This window comes from Ptiloglossa arizonensis, chromosome 3, assembly GCF_051014685.1.
Source record: "Ptiloglossa arizonensis isolate GNS036 chromosome 3, iyPtiAriz1_principal, whole genome shotgun sequence".
NCBI classification, from domain to species: domain Eukaryota; kingdom Metazoa; phylum Arthropoda; class Insecta; order Hymenoptera; family Colletidae; genus Ptiloglossa; species Ptiloglossa arizonensis.
This window is the reverse complement of record NC_135050.1, coordinates 30,347,356-30,367,951: the sequence shown is the minus strand read 5'-3', so window position 1 is coordinate 30,367,951 and position 20,596 is coordinate 30,347,356. Positions and strand designations below refer to the sequence as shown.

General features: G+C 55.9%; 2 protein-coding genes across 3 annotated transcripts in view; one reads left to right on the top strand and one right to left on the bottom strand.

The window, feature by feature from the left end:
• The window catches only part of Spg (dedicator of cytokinesis spg), a 33,637-nt gene that overhangs the window by 6,185 nt on the left and 6,856 nt on the right, over positions 1-20,596 (top strand). For both annotated transcript variants that reach the window (XM_076307727.1, XM_076307726.1), the window contains exons 2-6: positions 2,079-2,162; positions 2,250-2,443; positions 2,539-2,687; positions 19,442-19,526; positions 20,105-20,563. In XM_076307727.1, the coding sequence (XP_076163842.1) occupies positions 2,079-2,162; positions 2,250-2,443; positions 2,539-2,687; positions 19,442-19,526; positions 20,105-20,563 (971 nt within the window). The remainder of the gene's footprint in view (positions 1-2,078; positions 2,163-2,249; positions 2,444-2,538; positions 2,688-19,441; positions 19,527-20,104; positions 20,564-20,596) is intronic.
• Positions 4,073-13,632, bottom strand: Inx3 (innexin 3). Its single transcript, XM_076307730.1, has 5 exons — positions 12,962-13,632; positions 5,795-5,978; positions 4,860-5,284; positions 4,382-4,777; positions 4,073-4,279 (listed from the first exon to the last, which is right to left on the bottom strand). The coding sequence occupies exons 2-5, from the start codon at positions 5,955-5,957 to the stop codon at positions 4,073-4,075; spliced, it is 1,191 nt and encodes a 396-aa protein (XP_076163845.1). The 5' UTR covers positions 5,958-5,978; positions 12,962-13,632.

Sequence of the window (20,596 nt, the reverse complement as noted above, 5' to 3'; positions counted from 1 at the left end):
TTCCAGGGACTCTTTCGCGCATCGTCGTTAACGCGTAAATATATTTACTCGGAGAAAGAGTAATTTTTCCAGGCGTCGTAACGCGGAGCAGAAAGGGGGAAGGTTGGTCGGTGTTGGTCGGTGTTGGTCGGGAAATTGTTGGAAAGGGTGGTCGTTCGCGAAAGAGGTATCGAATACCCTGGGGTAGGCGCGGAGCAGGCGTTCGCGCGGCGTTATCGCGATCGAAAAAAATTGATACGTCACGGTCGTTTAGCCCGGATCGACCCCCGATCCCGAGGCGGATGGGCGCGTGCGCGCGCGGGTGAGGGTGAGGGTGAGGGTGCGGGTGCGGGTGCGGGTGTGGGTGCGGGTGCGGGTGTGGGTGCGGGTGCACGCGATCGCTTACCGCCGGTAATGTCCACCGTTTTGGCTATCTCGTCGGTCTCTTTAAGGAGGGGGGTGGGTCTGTTGGTCGCGTGGTCTGGGTTAGGTGGTTCGTTCCGGTGGTTCGCGGCGATAACCGATATCGACCGGTAGCCTCCGAGTCGCCGAGATTCTTTCGTTTATCTCGGCTTCGATCGACCGACCGTTTTTCCTTTCCCGTCGATTTCTTCTCGTCTCGCCGCTCCGGAAACTGTGTCGGAGTTCACGGTCCGTTTGCCGCGTTCGATCGCCGGCGAGTCGATAGCTTTCCCAGTTCGTCGCGCGTCGAGTACTCGCGTCGCGTCGCGTCGCGTTCCGATAGCGTTCAGACGCGAAACGATTCCAACTTTAAAATCGATCGACGGTTCGCGGCCGGAGGAAGGTTACCTTCGAGCCAGGACCGACTCGAAACGATACGCGGCGTCTTTCCGTCGATCGGTAAAGCAACCGCGCGCGCTCTGCGAACCACGGGCCGAGTTCGAGCCCTCTTACGACCGCGTCGAAACACTCCGCGTCGCCGCGCAGTTGCCGACAAAATATTTCCGACGCTCGCGCGTTTCCACGTAACCGTATCGATCGTGGACGGGAGGAGAACGGTCGTTGCTCGCCGCGGAGAGCCAATGTTCGCCAATGTTTTCGATAGGAGCTGTCCCCGAATCCTACCAAGAAACCCTCCATCCTCTACCCTCTCGCGTACGTTCCTCGCGGGAGAAGGAGAGTCATCGATTTCGTTTCCGAGGAAAACTCGGGGGAACACCCTGGCTACTCTTGCCGCCGAGTTTCCGCGATCCGAGAGAGTTACGCACCGGAAGGACGCGTCTATCGTTCTTTTGCGTCCGTAATTGGTCGTTCGTCGACTCGTTCGAGACGAGACGAGACGAGACGAGACGAGACTCTGTCTCCCTCTTTCGACGAACGGCCAAAATAACCGTGCGAGCGATTCGCGGATCGAGTTTACGGCCCTTTTGTTCGAGCTCGGTCGAATCGGTCGGTACTCGGCCGAGGAGACGTTCGAACGCGTCGAATCGCCTCGCTTCGAACTTGGACGAGTCGACGCGAACGACGGGCGCAGAGAATAACGAGGAAGGAAGGGAGCGGAATTTTTGGAAATTTCGTTAGGGGATACCGAGCAAAGGTACGCGGGAATTTGTTCGCTCTCGCGTAGAGAATTCCGTCTCCTCGAAAATTTCGTAAGAACGCGGACAACGATCCAAGGGTTTTGGGTGTTCCTTTGGCGCAAAATGTTCGGTAGCGAGGTCGGCGGTCGAAGAAACGTTCCGTGTCGGCCGCGTTTCGAGGCGGAGAGGGCGAGAGTAGACGCGCGCGTACGGTCGCGCGATCGAGTGGGCGGCAGGCTCATTCGGATGCGTCTCGCGCGCGTTTCTCCGGAGGCGGAGGACCGGAAGCTGGCTCGTCGCGCGTGCATCGTCACGCGTATCCGGTGCCCCGGAGTTCGTTTATCGAGGGCCGACACTTCCACGAAAGGACGCGCGCGCGCGCGCACGTCGATCCTCTTTTCCGTCTTCGCTCTTCGCTCTTCTTCTCGGAGAGTCGAGCGTCCTTCGACTTTTAATTCGCTTTTCGTCCGATCTGGTCGCCACGCGGCATATTTGCACGTTCGCGATGAACGGCCGCATCCGTCGATCCGAACCAACGCCGTTTTATGGTTTTCGCAGCCGTTTACAACTGGCGAGGCGACACCCGTTACGGACTGCCGCTGGAAATCGGCGAGACCGTGCAGATCTTGGAAGAGTGCGCAGGTAAAGGAACGGGCGAGTATCGTCGGCGGCTACGAACGCCGTGTTGCGACGCGGACCGTGTCGAATCGATCTCGATGTTCGTTGCAGGATGGTACAGGGGATTTTCGACCAAGAATCGCGCGGTCAAAGGGATCTTCCCGAGCTCTTACGTGCACCTGAAACCCTGCAAGATCGAGAACGAAGGTCTCTTCGAGTCGGTGATACCTCTGGAGGATCCGGTGGTTCGAGAAGTGACCCTCGTGCTCCGGGAATGGGGCAGCATCTGGAAGAGGCTCTACACGGTGAGAGGGATTTATCGCGCGCGTACCCCGCGGGACGGCGAAACGATCCTCCTCGCAGCTCGCACCTGCTTCCCTACTAATTCCGACCGTTTCAGGAGCGAGAGAAGTACAAATTCACCACCCTGCGCAAGGTGATGAGAGAACTCCTGGAATGGCGACGACAGCTCTTGGCCGGCACTCTGACCACCGATCAGACGCGAGAACTGAAGCTGCGAATCATCAACAAGGTGGACTGGGGGAACCGGTAAGTTCCAAACCGAAATATCGATCGTTCGCGCCTCGAGAGATCCCTGTTGCAATCGCTCTCGAAAATTCGTTTCTCGTTCGTTCCGTTTCCCGAGCGTCCACGGATCTTCCATCGACGCGGAAACCGCGCACGGGGACGAGAATCCGATTCGCTCGGATCGTCGCTCGAACGAACAAACGCGTACATCGAAGCCTCGCGTATAGAAAGAGAGTATACTTTATTTCGTAGTTGGTTTCTTCCGTCTTTCTCTTGCTCCCATTTACATCTAGAGTTGCGCGCGTTGGCAGTCTTGGTCCGTGACTTGGGCGCAATCGTCGCGAACGACCGATTTATTTTTAAACTTTCAAACGCCTTAAAGATTCTAAACTCTACGATAGTCGATATCCTACGAAGAAGGCACATTGCGAACAATCGTTACAACTACGACATCCGGCTCGTTTGTCTTAAACTAACTCTATCTTAATGTATCACTCGAAACGCGACTAATAGTAGCGGTATAACGAATCGTACGTACTACAAAAGAGGAAACTACGAAATAGTCATATTGCTGTTGTTGTTGTTGTTGTTGTTGTTGTTGTTGTTGTTGTCCTTGTCGTCGTCGTCGTCGTCGTCGTCGTCGTTGTATCTCTTAGCGGCAGCCTCGCGTCTTTTTTCGACGCGCGCGCGCGCGCGCGATGAACGACGATTCCGTGGCAACGAAGAACCACCACCGACGTTATTACGCTTCGTATCGGGAATCGCTCGTTTCCGCGAGCTTCTTTCGACGCAGCGAAAGATGGATTCGAGATGGAAAGTAACGTCGAAAGGTTCGCGTTCGATCCCTCGCGGATCGGCGATCGCCGCCGAAATCCTGGACATCCCCGTCCAGGGTGTGCGCGCTCCATCGTTTCGCGAACAACGATCGAGGAACGCGCGAATTCTTACGCCGAAGGTTTGCTTCGCGGTAAACGTTCCGCCCTCCGACGCTAATTGCACCAATTACGCGCGAACGAACGAACGAACGAACGAACGAACGAACGAACGTCGCGACTTTCTTTCGCTGTTGTACGAATTCCGAAAAGGTTCGCGCGCGCCGTTTCGGAGCGATTTCGCAGCTGGCGACAATGGCCGCGCAAAAGGCCACCTTGAACGCGAACGAACCCAGGAACACGGAGGGAGCGATACAATTTTCGAAACACGGTCGGGAGGAGGTTCGTTTTTGTTTCGGTCGGTTCGCCGGCAAGTAGCGTTTTGCGCGTCGATACGGTGGACGACGAGAGAATGGCAAGAATTCCGCAGGGAACGCGGTGCGTTCGATCGGGTGGTTTCTCGCGAGACCCTCGGCGTTATCACAATGCGGAAGGAAAAAAGGCGAAGAGCGTGGTCGAAAGCGCCGCGGGGGATTAGATCTCGGTGTCCTTGGCGTACTTTTCGATCTCCGGGTAGATGGGCGACATCTCGAGGGTGCTGGGGGCCGACGGCACCGAGGCGGGCGACGCTCCGCTCACGGAGCCGAGAGGCATATTTTGGCACAGCTCGCTGAGCACTTCGTTGAACATCACCATGTTCATGTTCTGGCCCAGCAGATGAAGCAACAGGAAGTCCCCGACCTGAGAGCGAAAATTACGAACGAACGAAAACGGTGAGCGAAAGCTGCCTTTCGATGGGTTCGCGATTCTTTCTTTCGTTCGAGGACCGATCCTCCGGTTTACCTGTATCTCTCTGATGAGCGCGGTCACGCTAGCGGAGCTACCGAATTTGAATCGCTTCCTGAGGATCGTCTCCCGAGTGCTGGGCAGCAAGACCACGGCCATGCCGTAGAGCAGAGCGATGCCGGACAGCACGGCCAGAATAATGAACCAGAACCACAAAAAGATGTAGATCTTCTCGTTGAGGATGTTCAGAGCGAGAACGCAGAGCGCGTCCAACTTCTGAATGGTCCCGGAAGCACCGAATTTGTGGAAGGTACACTTGGTCACGCGAGGGAAGACCTCGACCATGGGATCGCTGCGTTGCTCCTGGTTCATGTTGCTGAACTTCAAGACGTCGGTACCGTACGTCAAGAACGCCCCGCCCAGGAACGCGTCGACGAAGAATATGTTGCCCACCTGAAACGAGTCTCGTTTAACCGACGCGCGAGAGAACCGTTGGAAACGGGAGGGGAGACTAGGGGAGGGGAGAATAGCTTACCACGTTTACGAAATTTAGAGCCTCGCAGAAGAAGTAGCCCGCCGCGTAGGTGTTGTGCTGGTGCATGGTGTCGGTGATGTACCTGACCAGTCGCTGCGACTTGGCCTGTCGTTCGTCCTTGTTATCGACCATCACTCCCCTCATGCCCTCGGATATCATTCTGACCTTGCCCTCTTCCCACTGCTTCCATACCCAGTGCGGTATGTAGAACAGAATACCTTGAAAGAACAGCATGAAGGGTACCCACTGATAATACGAGTGGTACCTCTTTTCACCGAGGTCGCCGCCCAATCCGGGATGAGCCACGTGGGTGCCGACGGGTTTCGCGTTCTGCTGCGGCAACGTGAACGTGTACGTGATCCAACAGTACGTGTTTATCACGTTCTCGGCCACCCCTCCGTCGCTCAGGCAATTTATCGGATCGCCTGAAAGCATTCTCGACGTTATTTCGTCGACCGTGGTCGTATTACGCAACGAGCGAGGTTTTTTCCCCTCGAAGATCGGTATCGCGTTTCGTCGACTCGATCGGTTCGAAGGCGTCGTTCGAGGATCTCTTTTCCCGCCACGATCGTAACGTTTTCCCGCGGCTGGGAGAATCGCGTTCGACGATAGCTTCGTCGTAAACGGGAAGACGATAAACGCGCCGTCGGATATCTCGTTCGGAGGCCTCCTGCGGCCTCGGCGAGCAGATGTAACGTTACGTCTGCTCGATAAATAAGCACGAGTCCTCGAAACGAGACACCGCGTTGCTGGCGTAATCACGACCGTCTGCGTCCCACGTTGCATTTATGCGATCGTCGACGAATCTCCGAACCGGCTACGTTCGCGCGTACGCGAGAGGAACGAAACCGTTCGTCTCGAGAGTTCGATCCGCGAGACGCGCGTGCCTTCGAAACCGATGCGTCGACCGTTACGAATCGAGCTTCCGTACTTACCTATCAGGTTGTTGGCGGACACGATGATGCAACAGGCGAACAGAATCGCGGAGGTGATCCTGTAATGGGCCCTGAAGACCATGTTGTCGATGATCGCCTTGTCGACGAGGTATCGCACCTTGACGAACCCGGCGACAGCCGAGACCAAGCCAAACACCGCCATCGCGTTCCTCGATCAAAACACCTGCGAACGAACAAACGATTCAGTCTTTGTACGCGCGTGTCGCTTGTCGCGTGTCGCGTGTCGCGTGTCGCGTACCGCGGTAATCGGCTCGGCGAATCGACCCTCGTTTCCCTGAGAAAATACGCTTTTTCGCGGTCGCGATCGCGATCGAAACCGAGTACGCTCGTTTCGAGCAAGTGGGTCGTCGCACGGTCGAGTCGATGCACCGAACCGCGAGCAAAGAGAAAACGGTTAGAATCGCGACGCCTCTGCCCGCGTTCACCGATACCAACGGACTCGGCAAAATTATCAACGGAACACCGCTCTCCCGATGCGAACCACGGAAGCTCCCTCGACGAAAATTATTTTCCTACTTTCCCAAAGATGACGGGCGAGCGAAAACGACGTCGAGCCGAAAAGGATCGTTTCGAGACGAACGAGAAAACTGGGAATCGTTATTTTCGGTGGTCGACCGAGAGTCTCTTCGCGGAACACCGGTAGTAACCTTGGCGGTGTTAACGGCCGGAAACGACAGATGTACGAAGGATCGATAGGAGCCCGCGAATTGTTCTCACGGGGAAACAAAAGCCCGAGCGAGACCGGTTGCTCCGCGCAGCCCGGATTTTTGTACGGCGCGGGACGGCTCGACGAACGCTCGCGCCTTTTCGTCGGAGCACGAAAAACGAACGAAACGAATCCCATTTACGGGGACCCTTTCGGCGTCTCGAGGAGTTCGTTCGTTCGTTCGTTGGCCGTTCAACGGCAACGTTTTTTACGAAACGTTAACGCCGACGTTCTCACGGAGTGTTTCGAAAAGTAGGAAAAAACTACGCGACTTTGAGGATCTCTCGATACGACACCGAAACGAGTACGCTCTCGGGCGATAATTCGTTCTCGTTCGCGTGAACCGTTTCTTCCGAGGAGAAAAACCTGCGCGATCCGTGTCGAGGGGAAATATCGCTCCCGATACTTTTCTTTCGAGAAAACGGCTCGGTCGAACTCCAGCGCGAGAAACGCTCGGGTTTTAAATTCGCTTCGCAGGAACGCCAAGTGCATCGGATACGAGCTCGTAAACCGAAATGGCCGAGTTGTAGGTCGTTAGAAGTTTATTAGTTAATGAACCGTACAGTGGACGGGGCGCGTGCCGATGCAGAGGGTCAATTTCCGAGCGCGTGGGATTGCCCAACGTGGAACGTGCGCAAAGAGCTCGCTCGTCTCCTCGGCGCGAAAACGCGCAAATCGTGCGAGTCGAGGCGAGGCGAGGCGAGGCGAGGCGAGATTCGCTCGAATAATATTCGATTCGGTTTTCGCGCGTCTCGGTCGAGACGCGAGGATGCCCGGCTATAATATTACGAAGTCGGCCGCGCTTGGATTTCGCAAGGTTTCTTTTCCACGGGACACCGTTCGCGAGCGGTCGTAAGCGCGAACACCGTTCGCGAGGGCCTCGCGTGTAATTTCAGATCCTCGTGTCTGCCGTGCGGTTGCTTAGACGAGACGGACGATTTAAAACGATCTATAATTTCTGCTAGAAGCGTGTTTCGTTTCGCAACTACTCGCGGTGGTGTCCTTTGATCGTTTTCTCTCCGCGGCGGTCTCCCGTCGTCTTTAAATCGCCGCTGCGTTCGTTCGTTCGTTTCCGACGGTCGTGAAAATTCGACGATAAACCGCTCGATAGAAATTCCGACACCGTTTCCACGATCGAAGAGGATCTCTTTCGAGACGACCGTCCATTTTGTCCGTTTTCGCGTCGCTCGTTAAACTTTGCTCCCCCACCGCTTCTCGTTGGGCGGACGAGAGGCGTTTCTAAAAAGAAGAAGAAGAGGTTGGTTACTCGCGTCCGAGGTTTTCTCGATTCGAAGGTTCGACACGCGGAAAAGTTGGTTCCCGTTAGCGAGGGTCGAATTTATCGAGGCGCGTTCGATTTCCCGAATGCGAAAGGTTCTCGGTCGAGGAAGGCGCGATTCGAATCGGTCGCTCGGCCGTTTCTCGAGAAACGCGAGAAGGGGAGGTGGGAGTCAGTCGCGCGGGTATGGACACCAACGACCACGCGGGAGAAGACGACGCTTTCTACCGCGAACTCCGCCGATTGCTCGGGACGGTTATTGGAACGATTCATTAGACCCCATAAAGAGCCTCTTCCCCTCCGGCGGTCTTGAACGTTCTCGGCTTGGAAGTCTGGTTTGGCGAAACCCTCGCCGGTTAAATATTTCTCCGCGTTAGGAGCATCAACGCGTTCTCGCTTCGCTCGACGCGACCGTTCGAACTCGTCCAACGTCGTTTCGACGAAAGAGAGAACGAGACGAAGAAACGACCTCTTCCGCTCGTCGCCCGCTGCGCGAACTCGGATCGTTTTTTCCCGAAACTCTTGGATCGCGTCCGGTGTATCCGCTATCGCGATACGGTACCGGACGGGGAGCACTTTTTTCCAGCAATTTCCGGCGTAAACGAAACGTTGCGCGATGTATTATTTATCGATAGAAATAGGAATCTCCGCGGCGCGTTTCTCGGCAGCCGTGAACGATCGGCGCGGTGCTCCTGCTCGCGCCGGTAATCGTCGGGTATCGAGTTTCGATTTTAAGGCACGGATCGGAATTCCGCGCGACCACGAGACACGGTGGTTTTCGAGTTGGCCCGGCTCTCGCGACCGCAACGCGCACCGATCTTCCGTAGACGATTTACTCGTATCGGGTTACGAAGACGGAGAACGGGTTTGGAATTGCGCGGGGTTCGACTCCGCGACGCTCGATTCCTTCTTCGGTGAAACGTTCGCGATCGAAGGTACGCGGGATTTTCGCCGTTTGCTCGCACTCGGACGACACGGGGGACGTTTGTCCATCGTCGACGAATCTTCTCGCTCACCGTGGAATTTGTACGCGGAAAACTGCAGCGTGCCGCGCGCGAATCGATAATTCTCACCGTCACGTGATTTACGCCGCCGTGTACGGCAGACCCGACGAAGGATAACACCGGCCGCGCTCTCCGATCGTTCCGGCCAAAGGATAGCGTTCCTCCGGGAACATTTTCCCGCGAACTCGTCGATTCGCGCTCAATAACGTTTTACGAGTACGCTCTCTCGTATCGGACTGTACTTCCGACTCGTTATCGACCTCCGCTTATTCTTACCCAGTGACGCACCCGATGATGCAAAAACGATTTCACGGAAAGCGCGAGCGAGCGAGCGAGCGAGCGCGTCTCTCGGATATTCGCCTTTCGTTCGCGTTCGCGGAATCCACGATGCAACGGAATACGCGAACGCTGTCAAGTACGAAGAACCCTACGCTCGAGGAAAACTTGCAAAACGCGGCAACGTTCGTCGTACTCGACCTAAATGGGACTTTCGAGTCACCGTTTCGTCTCGAGGGAAAGAATTCCGGTCCCGAGAGTCGGGACGATCGCGAGCAATTTTCGGTCTCCTCGCGGATCGCGAACACCACCGTTTCGTAGTTCGTTTCGCGCGAGGGACGAGTTTCTCGTCCGGTCGAAGGTCGATGGTCTTTCGAGACGAAAACCGAGTGGCAACGCGCGCGGGTGTTGAACGCACGGGGATCGTGGGCGTAACTCGTACGCGTTCGCGACTCGAATCGATTCCAGTGCCGGTAATTTTCTCCGAGTCGCGCGTAGGAAAGTCGGTGGGAACGAACGGTCTTTGTCGGCGGAGGAGGCGGGATATCGAGAAATACGCGCGAGTTACGAAACCGAGCGAAACGGCATTCGGTCGGGCAATGTTCCCGCGGCGTAATTTATTCGAAGCGTCGAGCTGCGCGCCCGACCCGCTGGAAGACTACGCGTATCGAGGGTTCGCGGAGGTTCGCGGAGGTTCCGAAGGTTCCGGAGGGTCGGGAAGCCGCTGGAACTCTGGCTCCGCACGATCGTCGACCTTGATCGATTACGTTTCGTGCACGCGCGACCCCGATCGTTTTCTACCGAGAAACGTTGGAAAACCGAGGGCGCGCGAACCCGATGGGTCGTTCGTAGCGGGATCCATTGATTCGACGCGAGTCCGCTCGAGTACGCGCACGGCCCACGCGTTTTCGAAACCGGTTATCTCGAGAACGTCGCCCCGTAGGAAAAAATTTTACTCCGCGTTTTCCATTCGTTTCTTCGAGAAGAATCTTCTCGCGATCCACCGCGAGTTTCGACCGTCCGGTTCGCTGTCGCCAATTCTAACCGACGTCTTCCGTTCGAAACGCGGGAATCGGAGGTAACGCGTAGGCAGCGAGCGAACCTTTTTTCGAGCCGACGCGACGTTAACGCGAGTCCGGTGACTCCCGTTAGGGTGGAAAGGGAATTTACCGTTAGACGGTGGGTTTGCGGTAACCGCGGCTACAAATTTTTCAGACTCGGACGATCCTTCGATCGGACGGACGATCGGCGGGGGACGCTCCTCTTCATCGGTGGCGTTCTTTTCTCGTGAAAAGAAGAAGCATCGGTACGCGAGACTCTTTGTCGCCGTATCGTCCGAAGAGGAGGAAACTTTTCCTCTTCTTTTGCCACGGTAGCAGTCCCTTCTCCGTATCGCTTTCCGTCGTTTCTTTTTTCGCGTTTGCGTTTCTCGGTCCCGACTCGTGAAATATTCGGTCTCGAGGAAACGAAAAAAAGTAAATTCCGCGAGGGATCGCAATTTCTCGGTAAAGAGCAACTTTTCGCGGGTTACGGTTTCGGGAAGGTCGCCGCGCGTAACCGATCGAATCGGAGCGCGTGGGAAAGGTGCGGCAAACTTTCCTACCTCCGAAGACTTTAACGCCGGCCGGCTACTTCGACCTGGCCCGAGAAACGCGATATCGAGCGAAAGATACCTCGTTTCGTCCGTGGATCGTATCTCGCGTATCGTCGACGAACAATGCCGCTCGTTCGAGCGAAGGGCACTCGCCTCGTCATCGAGTGAAAGGTGAATGCCGATGCGAGTTTACGCTATTGTTGAAAAAAATACCGGCTAAACGAGATCTCGACGCTGAATCGCAACTACGTGCGTTACGCGAGCGGTATAATAATGCGCGCGCGTACAAAGTCGCTACAATCGTCACGGGACATCGGCAACGATTCCTTTTTCCTCTTTCTCTTTCGTCGAGACGGATCGAGGGGCCGTGCGAAACGAGGAAAAACGAGAAGATTTCGTCTCGAATCGGTCTAAAGGGTTGTCCGGTTGTGGAAACGGGGGACTGGGAGCGCAAAAGTCGGCCACGGGTTCGTTCGAATCGAGAAACGTTTCGTTCGTTGCACCGAGTAATTTCGAACGTCGCGTCGCGTCGCCCCGAGAGGCTCGAAATTCTGGGTACCGCGCGCGGTGGATCGAGCGCGTTCGGTTGGTCCTGGGAGATTTACATTCCGGACAAACCAGTTCCACGACGACAAACGCGTGCGTGCGCGTGCGTTCGCGCGCGTGCGTGCGTGCGTGCGTGCGTGCGGGACACTCGACGCGAAACGTGCAGCCGTGGCTTTAACGCGTCCTGTGACGCGTTTCGAACGGGGTTAAGAGCTCTCCTCCGCCGATGGTATTTTTCATCGGATCTCGGGGTCGAGGAACCGCGGGTAAACGAGTGCCGGTCGACTCGTTTCCTCGACGGGAGCAACCGTTTCGTTCCAACGCGCGGAAAGACGAACGAGGAGAATCCCTCGTGGCCTGCGGGTCAATTTCGTTTTAAACGCGCTTAAGGACTTTGCTCGGAGCGCGTCGGCGAGTTTCAGCTGCTCGTCGAGCACCGGAGAAACCGAAGCGGCGACGCGCGCGTCCCTTCGGGACGAATTCGTGTAAACGACATTATCGTCGACAAACTTTCAGAGACCGCGGTTAAGCCCGGTTCTCCTGTGTACACGGTGGTCGGATAACGCCGTCCGTGGAACGCGTTTCGGGCTACGAATCGAAATCCTCGAGCAAGGCCGCGGTCACCCTCTCGCGATCGGGAGCGATACTTTTCGCTTCGAGAGTCTTTCGACGAAATTCTTTTCGTCGAGAAGAATCGGCTTCTCCCGAGTCGCGTTCGTCCGCGTGTTTCGGGTCACCCTGTATTCGTGAACCTTTGTACGCGGATGCGAGGCCTTAATGTCTTATCGGAATATTATCTCGCGGTAAAACCTGACGGTAGAACGCGAGCGAGCGACCGCACCACCCCGGCCGGGCCTGTGGCTGCGCTGCTTTTCGAGCGCGTCGATAATACGTACCGTCCGCCCGCGAGAAGCGAGAAGCGAGAAGCGAGAAGCGAGAAGCGAGAAGCGAGAAGCGAGAAGCGAGAAGCGAGAAGAAGCCTCGGTTGTGTTTACGTCCCCACTCGCACCACGGTCCCACTGGCTCTCCCAACGACACGGGAATCGCTCCTATTGGTCGAACTCAATGACCAAGATACGATTCTAATTTTAACGCGACTCATTTTTTCCTAAATTATCTAAGCAATAGAAGCGAACAAAAGCTCTTTTAGCTACGAATTAATTTCGAGTCGTCGACGATCGTCGAAGACCGCGTTCGAGCGTTCCGCGTTCGCGCGTATACGTACACGCGTACGCGAATAGCGAGGAATCGTTCCGTCTCGTTCGATCTCGAAACGGACCGCCGTCGATCTTCGTCGTCGGTGTCCTCTTCGATCCACGGTGAGCAACGAATGCGATGTAAACACAACCGTATCTTTTTCTCGCGAACGAACGATACCATTTTCGAACGATGCCGGGCGATACGCAAACATCTCGATCGAAACGATCGAAGGACAACGGTAGCTTTCGAACGCGATGGAAAGTCGGTCGTACTCGATCGCTTCTAACACCGTTCACCGAGATTTACGGCTTTCGTTCTCGGAAGCGGTCGTTTTCGGTGGCATTACGAACGCGATGATCTTCGCCTCGAAGAATACGGATCGAAGTCGAAACGGGCGATACGAACCTCGTCGAGACGGTCGCGCGTATCCGTTAGCGGTTTCGAAACTCGCGAAATCGATCCAGCGTCGAGTTCGATCGCTGCGCGACGCGCAACCTCGGAAGAAAAAAGAAAATGATCGCAAACTGTTTGCGAACGATACCTTTTCTCGAATCGGCACTGCCCGCTGAAACCAGTTTCCGAAATCCACGCCGAGGAACCAACTAGATTCGTTCGATTCCGTGGTCGTTTTATTTTCCCACGGGCCAATAGCGCGGGGACCACGCGCTTATTGGTCGATGTTGTTTCTTCCTGCGAGGCGTTGCTTTCCTCGATATCTCCTGGACTCGGCTCGAGGTGTCCTGGCTTCTCCCCTCTCTCTCTCTCTCTCTCGCTCCCTTTCTCTCTCTCTTTCTCTCTCTCTCTCTTACTTTCTTTCTGTGCTCTCGGTCTCTTTCGCTCGGTCTTTCTCTCTCTCTTTCTCTCTCGATGCTCTCGAAGCGCTAGGCCGCGCAACCACCGACTATCGCACCTCACACGACTCACCTCTTCGTCCGTCGATCTCGCGATCGATTCGAATTCGATTCGATGCCCGTTAACGGAAACGACGCGCGAGAGAGGAAGAATAAGAGCGATCCGCGCGTCGTCGTCGCGACGAAAGTTCAACGTTTAACGCGTCGGACAATCTTGTTTCTCGTTTCTCGTCCTCCCTCTTCCTCTCTCTCCCTCTGCCTCTCCCCCTCCTTTTCCTTTTCCGCCCGTCTCCGAGCGACGAATGTTTTCGAGGAGAATTTCGAGGCTCCGGACGAGACCGCGCAACACATCGACGGGGCCCGGCGAACAAACGGCAACTGAACCGAGAGAGTCAGGGACTCGTTCCGGGCCCCACCACTCCTCGCCATCTTGCTCGCCGTCGGGCGAGTTTCGAGCGTGGGGGTGACTCTATCAGGTGCGTATAGTCACCTTTAGAAATCACGACCACGATTCCTCGTGAATCTGCCGTTGCATCGCGTTCTCGTCTTCGTCGTCTTCGTCGTCTTCCGAAACTCGTTTATTTCCACCGATGGAGAAATATACGCGATCGAACGTACCACCGAACCGAACCGAACCGAACCGAACCGAAGCTAGCCGACTTTTTCCTCGTTTCGTTTTTATCGTCGAAAAGTTGGCAAGGAGAGAAACGTTTCGTAACCGATCGCGCGTCGATGTTCCTTCATTTCGATTTTACGGACGCGAAGAAGCTTGGAAACCGACCGCGCGAGACAATTTTTCCAGCGTACTTCGATTCCGTTGGGTTCGAAATAATTTTCAGTTCAGTTTCCAGCGTCGAGTGTCGCGTTGGTCGAAACTTCGCTTCGAAGAGCCCGGGGGCGTTACCATTTTCCAGAGCAACCTGTTTCGTTCGAGTCGAACGTTGAATTTTTGATTCGTATCGTCCGTCCGCAAAGAGCAACCGCAGCCACCAGCGGCATCACCAAACGGAGAGAACCAGACGCTTCTTCCTCTCTGTCGGTAGAGCTCAAGGTTTTCAGCTCGGTGAATACGCGGTAACCATGCCGGGAACCTGTTCCCCCCTGTGAGAAGAGACTCACTTCGGCTCTTTAAAGCTTCTCCTCGTGCCTCCCGTCGTTTCGTTCCCCTTTCTCTTTCCCTTCTTCGATTTTCGACTTTGGAAGAAAGGCCACGGAGCGCGGCGACGGTACGCGTTCCAAGATTTCGGTATCGATCGGCCCCCCGAGTCGGCTCTCGACGAATCGTTTCTTCTCGTTTCCTGTCCACGCGTGCTGCCTCCGCGCCGCGAGAATTCTTCTCCTTTCGTTCGAGGGAATTATTCGGGACGCGTCGTTGCGTCGTTGCGTCGTTGCGTCGTTGCGTCGTTGCGCGGACGACCGGCACCGGTATTCTCTTTCGATTCGAACGATATTGCTCTTTTCCGGACGTAATCCAAATAGCGGGACGAATTCCCGAGCCAACGTTGCCGATAATTCACGGCGTACTTCCACTCGTTCGCGTACACGACTAACGGTTGTTTCGCGCAACGAGCCCGTGGACTTTGTTCGTCCACGGCCGTCTCTTCGAAACGCTCGCGTTACGGAACGGCTCGGGAAGACGAAGAAGAAGAAGAAGAAGAAGAAGAGGAAAGACAGTTTCGGTCGAGCGAGTGTCGGGTCGAGCGTCGACGAGAAATAAATCGTTCCGGCGACGGTATTTCATTTATTTAATTACCACGTGCCAGCGGTGGTGGTTAACTTACTTCCCAGTTAGGCGCGTATCGGGCAAACGGCAACATTTATTACCCGCGTCGTGGTAATTATTATTATTTCTAATGAGCGTGCCTCGCGGCTCCAGCTCGCGTGCACTGCCCTCTGCGCGTCTCCCTTTCTCCCTGTCCCTTTTCCTTCTCTGTTTTTCTTCGTCGCTCGTTCCTCGTCGAGGTTTTGCTTCCTCGTTGGGGTAACGCGGTGGTACGGGACGAAACTCGTGGCTGCATAACCGCGCTCGGGGTCCTCCTCCGTTTCAGGGTTTCCCAATCCGCGGAATTCTCCGAACTCGGCGACCACGCGACCGCGCGATCGCGCGTTTTACCGCGAAGCGGACGACCGATCGATTTCGAAGAAACGGAACGGAGGTTGCGAGGTTCGCGACGATCTTTCGCGTTTACCGATTTCGTTTTACCGCCCGCGGTCTCGTAGGCGATACGTCCTCGTTTCGAGGGTATTTCGCGAATCGCGAGGAACGAACCGGGCCGTTTCTCGGGACGGTGAAGAATCTCGGAAACGAGGGACCGAAGTATCCTCGAACGGAGTAAGCGGGTTTCCGTAGGTTGGGAAACGCTGTCGGCTGGCTCTGCTCCCCGTAAGGTAGTCCCTTTCTTTTTGCGTTCGGCTCGGCGTAGCACGGTGCTCGGCGTTGTTCTACTCGGGCCCAGGGCTGTACGATGAGAGGTAGCGCGTTCACCGGCCGACCGGCCGACCGGCGAGGAGAAAACGAGCCTAGGTAGAGGGGAGATACACGGTACGCGGCTACCGACGCGTTGCTACCTCGCTGAAAGAAATTTAATGAATGGCGGCGATCCTCCGACTTAATAACCGTACACCTGGCACCGCGATCTTTCCACCGTTCTCTACCCGTTACGAGTATCGTTTCCCGATCGCCCGCCGGTCCCGTATTTTCCTACAAAGTCGGAAGGAATCGACTCTCGGGCGAGCGAAAACGCTGGACCGATGCTACACCGGGAGCGGAAAGCGCACCGTCGAGGGACCGCCGCTACTCCGTTTCTCGTTTCTTCGGCCCGTTCACGGTGCTCGTAAGATCTCGTTACATCGTGCGCGCTTTTCCTTCGATGCGCGAACGGTTTCGCGGTCGGATATGACCGCGTTCGAACGTTGGTCGAGTTTGCCTCGAATCGGCAGGTATTTCTCGACGTTGGGTTTTCCGTTCCGGAGCTCGATCGTCGACTGTGAAAAACCGAAAGGTTCGCGGCTAATCGCGCTTAATCGGTCGTCCGTCATTCGATCTAATTGAGATCGTGGGGGCTCGAGGATTTGGCCCTGACATCTATTGCCGCTACCACTACCACGAGCGGCGAACTGCAACTGCACTCCGGGAGTGCATCGACGAGTCGGCGGTGCGCGTCGGTGGTGGAGATAATACGTGCACGCTCGCCGCGAACGTGAGCGTGTACCCTCCCGCGGATCGGACTCGATGTTCGTCTTCCCACGAACCCTTTGCCGTACGTACGAGTCTCGTTACTCGTTCCGGGATCAGGAAACACTCCTATTAAGGCCGTTTTACACGGTCGCGCGAAACCGCGTTGCGCCGGACGAACGCCCGGGCTTACACGGATTTTGCGAGCGAACCAGCCAGCGATGAAATCGCGAACGCGATTCGTGGGGCTCGTTCCGCGGTATCTTCGAACCGTTGTTCAAAAATTCGACGGTTTCGCCGGTTCCTCGGAACGTTCTCGCGACAAGAGCGAAGCGTTCCGTTGGGAGTCGGATGGAAAAGCATCGCGACGAAATTGTCGACGATACGGATCGTTGTCGCTGAGCCGCGCCGCGCCGCGCCGCGCCGCGCCGCGCCGTGGTGGTCGACGAGTTAATATTCGAAACATCTTTTCTCAATCGGAGCGTGTTTCATTGGCCGTTATAAATTACTCGACGCGAAGGCCATACGCGGCTAGCGCGTACTCGCTCGTCCGTAGAGGCTCTAGAAATTCTAGAACGAACGATCGCGAAACGCTACACGGATCCCCGCTAGTAGCCAACGTTGCCTCGCGATCCGTTTTCGTTTCAATTTTTCCGGAACGACGCGAATCGCGCAAGTACGAAGACACCGCGAAGAACGCTGCAAAGCGAACGAAAACCGATCGATCGTTGCGTCGCGTCGCGTCCCGTCGCGTCCCGTCGCGTCGCGTCGCGTCGGTTTCCAGCAGAAACGGAGGCCTACGAGTCGCAGCAGTCGGCGCAATTACACCGTTCGAAGCCACCGAAATGTTTACCGAACTCCATCGAGGATACTTCCGAGTCGAAAACTCGGCACTCGGGGAAAACGAGGAATCTTCTGCTAGCTTCGAGCAACCGGCTAAGATTGTATTTGACACGTTCGCGGTTAAACTTGCAAGATTCTCCGATTCGTAAATCGTACGCAAACGTCGACGCGTCGGGTCGAACTTTAAACGCGTTTCGATATTTTGCGTAAAATATCGCGACTTTGACCATTTTACGACGAATTCTCTTTCCAACGAAAAGAAGAGCCGTATCTCTTTCCGAACAAATTCTGGTAAAAATGTTTCCCTTTGGTTTCGCGATTCGTGCGCTACGACGAATATCGCGCACTATTTGGCGCGGCATCGGTAAATCGACTCGGCGTTGCTCCACGGGCGTCGGGCATTGCCCGAACGAACCGACGAATTCGTCATCCAGAGGGACGAGGCGGAGCAACAGAGAAACCAGCGAAAGAGGAAGGTTCGAGGTCCGTTCCCCGTGTCACGGCGAGGAGGTTGCTGCTCGCGGTGAACCGAACCTGGTCGCCGGCCAGCGAATATATCCGATATCTTTGGAATGGGACATAGGTCCCGACGACGCGGCGGACATTGCCTGTACCTGTCTCCACGCATCGAACTCTGCCTGCTCACCTGCATTCCATCAACAGGGGCCCGAGGGGGGACCTTCTCGGGACTCTCAGGACCGTACCGCGCCGGATCGCCAACGGTCCCTCGAAAACCCACGGACCGTTTTTCCCCTCGTAACTTTTCATCCTCGAGCGCACACTTTTAGGGCCAAGGTCGCCGAAGGAGGACGAATCGCGAGGATCGCCGCGAAGTACTCCGTTTCCGTATCGGAGACGGAGCTGGAAAAATTCTTGAAATTTCCCGAATTTCGATCTTTATTTTTCTCTAAAGTGTACACCGAGCGAACCGCGTTCACCGGGAAGCACGATCGAAAAGACGTTTGCGAAAGAGTTCGCTTCCGCGTAAAATATCGAGAAACGAAAATCGATCTCGCGACGTATCGCGAGTCTCGCGAGTTTGGCGGGCGTTTGCGCAACGTGGTATATTTGCGATATTCCGTAGCGAAAGGTTAATTCGACACCGTTTTTATCCGTTCGTTCTTCTTTTTTATCTCTCCGATCTACGAGGAGGGAAAGAGACCTCGCGCGCGAAATATTCTTGTTCAAAATTGGCGCGTTTCCGAGTTGGAGAAGAGTTTGCATTTGATTTTTGCGTTCTCGTCTCGGGACCCGACTCGATATTCGGCCGAAAATCGGACGGGCGTACAGCCCTATGCGGGGAGTTCGCGAGGGCGTAGGACGATGCACCGAATCGGCAGGATCGGTGACGCGGCTCTACGGAGAACGGAGAGAACGCGCGAAGGAAGGACGGGGATCGAGCCGCGAGACAAAGGGAAAACCAAGAGCAACGTCCGCTCTCTCCGGCACCGCTCAATTCGAACATCTCGCGTCTTGGAAAGGAAACGATACCCTCGCGCCGCGACGTCCTCTTCTCCGCGTACGACTCGTTCGAGAACCACCGACAACCGTCCCCGAAACTAACGATTTACCGATCATTAGACGTATTTCGAAATTCTGAGAGATTGTCGTACGTCGAATTCTGGGAAATAGTGGGAATCGCGCGAGGGCTCCGTGGCCGGAGGAGCCAACGGCGAGCGGAGCCGGCCCTGCAGGGCCCCGATGCGTTCGAGAACACGTCGGCCCTATGGCATGCGGTCGACCGGGGTCATGGGAAGTTGACCGAGTGTGTACAGCTTCGGCCACTTTGGAAGCGGAGTTTGAGAACCGATGCGACGATGCCCGGTTCGAGCTTAATTGGGTCGCGCGTTGCGTCGACGACCGCTCGATCGGCCCTACGATATCGTTCGGAACCAGCCGCGTCGTTCCGCGAAACAAGAGAATCGCGGTCGAAAAGAGATCCAAGCTTCGTTTTCCCGATTCGCGGCGTTCGACCGACCGACTTACCCACTTCGATCGGGAGCGCGTCGTTTTCTATCCGCGCGCGATTCACTTCGAGCGTGAACGAAAAAATGGACTTTTCCTTTCCTAACGGTAATATATCGATCGACTCGAGTAACGACCGCTCGTACGCTCGTCGAGCTAATCGCGCACCGAATTTTCAATGTTTCAGGAAACTGGGTCTGGATCTGGTCCCTCGTCAGGGTGCCCATATGGTGGACCCGGATACCATGTCCGTCGTCGAACTCTATCACGTGGTAATTACGCGGAGACGAGAATATACATCGAGAGGGATTCGGAGCGATCGCGCGCGGACGTATACGTATCGCGAAACGGTACTTGGAGCCGATACGAAGCCAGACTCCGCGATCGCGGGGAAAAAGAAGGAGCGAGCGCGTACGGTGGTCGAGCCGCGGTCGAGCCCTGCCCGCAACGACGAGAGGAGAGCTCCGACGGTGGGACAAAGAGAGACGGCCCGGGCCGACGTACCTGTCTATCGGCGAACCTCGTTGAAATTCGAGCCGGATAGCCGACCGTTTCGAGCGCTCCTCGAGAATCGAAACGCACTCGGCCTCGGATTCGTTGCACGTGCGCGCGCGACACGCGAAATTTTTTAACGCGCCGCTATCCATCTTCGTTCCTAGCTTCGAAGCTCGCGCATTTGCAATTCCCTCGGTTAGACTTTCGATCGGCCCAACGAGAGACGATTTATCGCTATCGTCCGACGAACGGACCTACCCTTTCGAGGAGTCGATCCCGCGCGAATCGTTCCCGATCCCTCGTCTCGGTTCGCAACGCGAATAGCGAGTCGAGTTCGTTCGATGGGTTGTTTCAGCACGTGCAGAGCGCGGAGAACTCGCAAGGGGCGTCCGCGAGGGGTACTCTCAGGCGAAAGGAGCACAGAAAGGTCCTGACGCATCATCTCTACTTCTGCATGAGGGATTTCGGGCACTCGATCGGCGAGTACACGGAGATCTACTTCTCCCTGTACGACGCCAAACGGAACCAATACCTGAGCGAACGTTTCTTGGTGCGGATCTCGAAGGAAGGGTTCTCCAGCTTCGTGGAGAAGATTCACAGCAACTGCACCATCTTCACCGATCTCGGGAACGCGGACCTTAGCAGGGATCTGTACATGGTCGCGCACGTGATGCGATGCGGCCGAATGCTGTACTCCGATTCCGGGAAAAACAAAACGGGAACCGCCACTTACAGGCGGCCTCACGGTGTCGCGGTTCTCTCCCTCGCCGAGGCCACGCAGTATCACACCGAGGAACTCGAGATGACGTTCAAGGTAAAGGGATCGTCCCTATTTCCCAAAGTTTCG